The 6324-nt window shown below is 42.6% G+C and overlaps 1 protein-coding gene across 2 annotated transcripts in view; it reads right to left on the reverse strand.

Moving 5' to 3' along the window:
• nde1 (nudE neurodevelopment protein 1) overlaps positions 1-5998 on the reverse strand; it is an 11753-nt gene extending 5755 nt beyond the window's left edge. Inside the window, exons 1-4 of one of the 2 annotated variants that reach the window (XM_005739923.2) lie at positions 5893-5998; positions 4978-5101; positions 3115-3268; positions 346-494 (exon numbers count right to left, since the gene is read on the reverse strand). In XM_005739923.2, the coding sequence (XP_005739980.1) occupies positions 346-494; positions 3115-3268; positions 4978-5063 (389 nt within the window). In that variant the 5' untranslated portion in view covers positions 5064-5101; positions 5893-5998. Of the gene's footprint in view, positions 1-345; positions 495-3114; positions 3269-4977; positions 5102-5749 lie in introns of both variants that reach the window. The other variant, XM_005739922.2, reaches the window with a different exon arrangement.
• Between the last annotated feature and the right edge of the window lie 326 nt (positions 5999-6324).

The following is a 6324-nucleotide window of genomic DNA, read 5'->3' on the forward strand; positions in this document are numbered from 1 at the left end:
ATTTCTGTATATTTAATATTTTGTTTTTGAAAAATATCTTAAGGCTCATTTTTATATTTTAATTGGACAATATCAAAGAACTGATTGGGCGCTGTGATTTAAGGTGGTACCACAATCATCTGATTTAAGAGCATGCATGTTCAAAATGTCATTTATTTAATAAATCAGTAAACCTGGAGCCCTGCAGCTTTTTGTTGTCGTTTCTCTACATTTGTCTTCTGCTGGTTTCGAGCCCGTTTTGGTGGACAGATGTACAATTTTCCAGTTTCTTTTACCTCCACTTAACTTAAATTTCTTCATTTATTTCTGGAAATTCAATAAAACCATGCTCATGCTCCTCCTGACCTCTTGGCCCTCTCCAGGTCGTCGTTGGCCTGCTCCAGCTCTCTGATGTATTTGTGAAGCTGGTCTCGGACGGCAGTGGTTTCAGCCAGGTCTCCCTCCAGGCTGGAGATCTGCCGACAGGCCTCAGAGTGCTGCGTCTCATACTTATCCTGGCAGGAGGGACGAAAATACAAGAAAAATACAGTCAGAGAGAGAATGAGAAGAAAAATAAAGACAGACCTCGGCGGCTGGAGTGGAGCAGAGCTTCAGGAACTCGGCTTAAACCTCAACAAATATTCAAGAGGATTGATTTCAGCTTTAAAAGCAGAAATAAATGAATAAACTTCTAGTAAAAACAAACCGTTTCAAGAATCAAATTCACCAGAGAACCTTTCAAATGCCTCACAAATGAAGAAACCACGACTGAAGGCATAATATTCAACCTTTATAAACCAATGTCAGACTTTAAGAGCTTTTTTCCTTCGTTTTCAATCCCGAGCTGTGTCAGAACCTTTGGTTTGTCAAGCTGCTTCACACCGACCTACGAATCATTCAAGCATAAAAGGCTCCAAAGCTAAAGCGACGAGTCAGTCAGACAATTTAGCAAAGAACCAAATTTCATTTGTATCTTCGGGCACTTGGTTGCACCCAGTCTGTCACAAAAACACTTCACATGTTCACATTTCTTTAGTCGAATCTTTTATGCCAGGTTGAAAGTTTGGGCTCAAATGTTTGATTCAGCAAAGTGTCGCCATGTTTCAGTTCTTCAAAGTCTGGTCCTTCGCTTACTCTACTGGAGTTATTTTGGCCTTGTGAGAAAATAAATAAATAAATTCTCATCGAGCACAGCAAAAATGCTTCCAAGATGAAGCCTTTTCTGTGCCGCGAGACCATCTGAACTCTGTCTCTTATTTCGTACACCTGGAAGGTTTTTTGTGGCAGGGTTCGCCTCCAGGACGTCAACATTTTCTCATATTTCTTGTGAACGACAGAGCAGCCAGTGTTCAGCATTTATTTCAAAACCTTAGTCATGAATCGTGCTGCATATTTAGATATTAATATAAAAAACAACATCTAAAAGTAAATTATTCTGCATTTCTCTCTCCAACGTTTTGGTGACACCACCGTCCCATCGATGCTGCTCACACAGGAAGCAACGCCGGAGCCGTCTGCACAGACGCTCCACAGAAGTCTGGGTCCAGCGTCAGGCTGCTGCGTTCTGTATGACGAGGAGAAAACGGCACCGTCATCATTACAAGCAAGCGTCAGGGTTGATGTTGGCTCTGAGCAGTGAGAGCAACAGCAGATACAGCTGTTAACCGTCTTATCACTGCAGCGTGTGGGGACAGTTCACCATCAAACACAATGCCATGACGTCATTTTCACTGTGCCTGGCACCGGGGGCGCGGCGCCCACCATGAACAAACTCTGCGCCATTGTCCCCTTTTTGCTTTTTAACCGAGCTCCTCAAAATGCCGGCGCACACCCGGCTCTGTGCACAGCAGCGGGACAAACTAATGAGATTTGTACCAAGGATCTTCTGGAGGTACTGCCATCCCCTCCAGACACAGATGGAGCGCAGGAGGCGTCAGCTGCCTCTCTCTGGCCTGAATCGACCCTCTGTGAGAGCGAAGAGCGCGCTGCTTACGCTGAGCAGCGGCTCCTCTTCACTGCAGGCAAACCGGAGCCAGAAAACCCGACTCGCAATCAGCTGAGCGATATGAAAATCCTCAAAGCCGCTTCAACGGTCAGTCGGCTGAATGCAAATTCAAAGACGGCTGAACACTTTAGTTCAAGTTTAGATACGGACTTGCGTCACAGAAGCTCCTTTCAGAGTTTCTGCAGGATCTTAAGACAACATTTATGCTTTTTAAACATCAAACACTGTGGAAAAATTAGCCATATATCTGAGCCTAATACAGGTTCGGTCACCAGTGCAATAACCCTTTCAACATTTACTTTGTGTGAATAAAGTAAACAGAAAACTGAGGAAAGACAGTGAATTGAACAGAACTGTCTCATTTATGGTTTTCACTACTTTTCCTTTATAAATTATGAAACTGACTCCTATAGCATGGCAGCTCAGAGTAAAGCTGCTGCTATTCCACATCAAGATGAGCCAGGTGAGGTGGTGCAGGTATTTGATGAGGTGGAGATTCTCTTCATTTTGCTTCGTCAAAGATTCTCATATTTGAAATCTGCCCATTATTTTTCTGTGTTTGAAGCGCTGCATTTCCTCAGCACATTAACATATTCACTTTGACTAAAAAATGATGTGCATGTCTGGAAAATAAGCAAATGATCCTGCAGCAACTACGTCACTATTTGTGGAGGAATTTTGAATCGAAAGGACTCTGAAAGCTAGTTGTTAATGTGAATCTCGGTGTACACGGCTCCAGATTTGCACTTTTTGCTGATTTTCCATCTCGTTCAGTTGCACGCTGGTAGCAGACTGACTGTCTTGTTGCTACAGTTACGCACCAAAGTCACTTTGAAGATTGTAAATGTCTGCAGCTGGTCGCAGACCTGCTTCCTGTGCTGAAGTTCATTGCACACAGTTGCAATAATTTTGGTCATGCTGTGGTCTCCCACCACCGTTTCCCCCACTGTGACTGTAGCTTTAGAGAACCAAAGGGAGTATCTTGAAAATCAGGGCTCTGTTGGAGGTCTTGTCTGCTGCTGAATGCTGGAAAGTTTCATTTCTCCATTGGTGGAGTCTCAGTTTTCAGTCTTGAGTTAGCTTGGAGAGCTGAGATGCAGAATACTGAGAACTCCTTGCGTCTCCCGTACCTTATAGTTTTCCAGTTCCATGCGCAGCCGGTTGTTGGCAGTCAGAAGCTCGCGGTTTCGCGTCTCATACTGCTTCAGCTCCGTCTCCAGCTCCACCTCGTAGTCCCGACTCATCTGCTGGAACTCCTGCAATTCCTCCTGAGCTTCCTCTGCACTGAAAACACAGAACATGCCCCGCATGTTTGTTACCGTTGGATATTTTCACTGCAAATCAATCCCAACTCATAAATGAATACAGCTCGGGTTGTGAGTTTGGTTCTTCCAGTGAAAACAATCAGACCAAGACGATGTTTAAGACAAAGATCTGGATCAATTTAAACCAGATGCAGCTGGACCCAACTTGACCAACATAACCACAGTCAGCATTATGGGAAGCTGTTTAACTGGGGGAGGGGGTACAAGCATGTTGGGATGCTGTGTAAAATAAAAATGAAAAGAAGGCCTTCATTTGCAGACCTCCCTAATTACAAATAAATGTTTAGTCTTTGACAAATCTATTTTCACTTTTCATTTGATTACAGCAACATGTGTCATGTATCAGTAAACTGCAAAAAGACCTGCATCAGCGATGGTCTGGCGGAGCATCAGTGCATGTTAGATTGGTAATATGAACATCTGTGAAGGCCCCACTAATGCTGAACGACATATGCCCTGAACCCTAACTCAGGCTGCAGAGAAACATACAACCTGTTATTATTTGTGTGTTGCTCAGACTCCAACACACAGCTCCAGATTAAAACAGCCCGGGTGCTAAACCATCCCGCCTGCAGTCTGAAAGCTCGTACTAGCAGGCAGCTTTAGGACCCAGGGACGCAGTATTACACATGCGGTTCACCACCATGGTAACTTACGCTCCAGACCTAACCTGCTTAGAAGCAAGAACACAAATCAACAGGTATGAAATCACTTTCTACTGGCCAATCAGCTCTCTGGAAATGTGCATCAGCATTGCTTGAAGACAAACAAGGCCTCAGCACCCAGATAGTAAGAGCGTCTGAAGTTTATAAGAGCACCAGTAACAAACAAAGATCCACTGAAGCAACGTCACTGCTGCTTTTCGTTCCATTATGTACGATTTAAAAACCATTTTATTGTTCTATGAGCCTAAACATGTAAACTTCAAACGGCGTTCTTACTTATTGATAACCCAAATTTGAATTTTGCTTTTGTGTTCTTTGCTTTCAGAGCGTTAAAAACTCCTAACGATGGAGCAGAAATGATACAAAATAAAAATACAGTGAGATTCACAGAAGACTTAACTTGTACAGTCATGCTTTTAGTCAGCTTTCCTTCTGGGCTTCAAATAAACTTTATGAACATAGCAACAGTTTTCCAGCCCGACTGAATAAACCTCGTAAAGCCAACTCTCATTCACACATGTCCACATGCCCTAAAAATCAGCTGCTGCCAGCAGACCTCTCAGTGTTTCTGCTTGGTCAGATGCTGCAAACCCTGCCTCGGCTATGCTGTTAGACCCCAGGTTGATTTATTTGTGGATGTTCGAGTGAAGCCAGATAAGGAAAAAATATCCGGGGTATGTTAAACGTGCTTTAGCGGCCCCTGACCGATCACCTGTCGAAAACATTTGGCACATTATGAAACAAAAACCTACGACAGCTGGAAGTGCTGAAATCCAATATCCACTGAGAACTGAGAAACATTTGGTTTTCTAAACACTCCGAGCGCTGATAAAAGAAGAACGTGATGCAACACAGTGATAAACATGTCTCACTCCCAACTATTTTTAAACACGCCACCAGCGGTGAATTTAACGTGAGATTAAGATACACATCCACTTCATTCTATATACATCTTAGGGTTTATAAATTAATAAAATTATAAGAAGATCACCAGGGGCCATACCTCTGTTGGTGCTTGGCAGCCTGCTCCTTCCAGTACTCCAGCTCTTCCTCCAGGGACCCAAACACTGGAGGCTCCCGGTCCCCCATCTCTAGGGCAGGCTCTTCTCTCACACACCAACACTAGTCTGTGGGCAATTTCAATAAAGAGCTGAACTACTGTTTGAAAGCGGCCAGTTAATCTTCATTGTTACACAGGCTTGTGAAAAAACAGGACCTGAAGTAGGAAATAAATTGAGATGATTCTTGTGAGTTTTCGCAATAATCCGGCACGAAAAGCAGAATTTATACAAAATAAATCTGAACTTTCAGAGTTTGCTCGTCGCAGCTATCCGTGGTGTAAGGGCGTGCTTGGAGAACATCGTTCAGTTTTAAGTGCAGTTTATCGAACACCTGAGTGTATGCCGAATTAAGGAGCATACCGTGTTGCGTCCAAGAACGTAATAATATTTCCAACTTCCACAAATAGTGTAAGCAATTGAAGTAATGTAAACGATTTTAAATGAAAAACTTACATGGAGTCTGGTCACACTGTGAGTGAGACCAAAAAAGGGAACTTAATGAGCATGCGTTACAGTAAGACTTGCATCAAAACCTAGAACTTAGTTTATCTTTTTTTTTAATACTAGTAACACATTCCTTTAGAGTCGTATTGGTTTTTAACTCGTATACAACAAAGTTAGATGACTGCAAACAAGCCACCGCTAGCCACCTAGTTGGGCTAACGGAGTTTAACCATTTAAATCCCCGCTGAGACTAACTACTCAGCTACTTACGCTCAACAGTTGTCTCCGTTCGACGACAAATTAACCAGATTGAACACTTCTCTAAATCTTCTCCATGTCTTCTTTAACTTGTGGCGCTTTGACGATGAAATTTCAAGCAGAATCGTTCAAACAAACCAATTTAACGGACTCGCCTTAAGTTGGAGAACCGCAAAGTTGCTGCTCTTTGGGAAGACGTCGAACAATACACTTTGCCATTCATATTGTCCAGACCAATCCACCAATCAGAGGTTACAACGGAGCCTCGTTGCCTCTCGCTATTGGTGAACTGTCTGTCAATCAAGGACTGGCAGGCGGGGTTTATAATTATTGTCCAATCACAGTAATGATATCAATGTAGAATGGGGGAATCTACCAAAAGGGATCTTAACAGTCCCAAGAGTCTAGACGTTTTTGATGGATTACCAGAGGATGCTGCCTTTAAGTGCTGTTGGAAATGTGTCGAAAAAACAAATATTAAAAAGTTCTAGAACATAGGCATGTAAAAGTTATTAACAAGACCATTATTATTTTTAATTGCAAAATAAAAACATATATAAATATATTTATGTTTATATTTATTTAAT

Source organism: Pundamilia nyererei, unplaced genomic scaffold, assembly GCF_000239375.1.
Source record: "Pundamilia nyererei isolate P.nyererei 1_Seehausen unplaced genomic scaffold, PunNye1.0 scaffold00095, whole genome shotgun sequence".
In the NCBI taxonomy this organism is placed as follows: Eukaryota; Metazoa; Chordata; class Actinopteri; order Cichliformes; family Cichlidae; genus Pundamilia; species Pundamilia nyererei.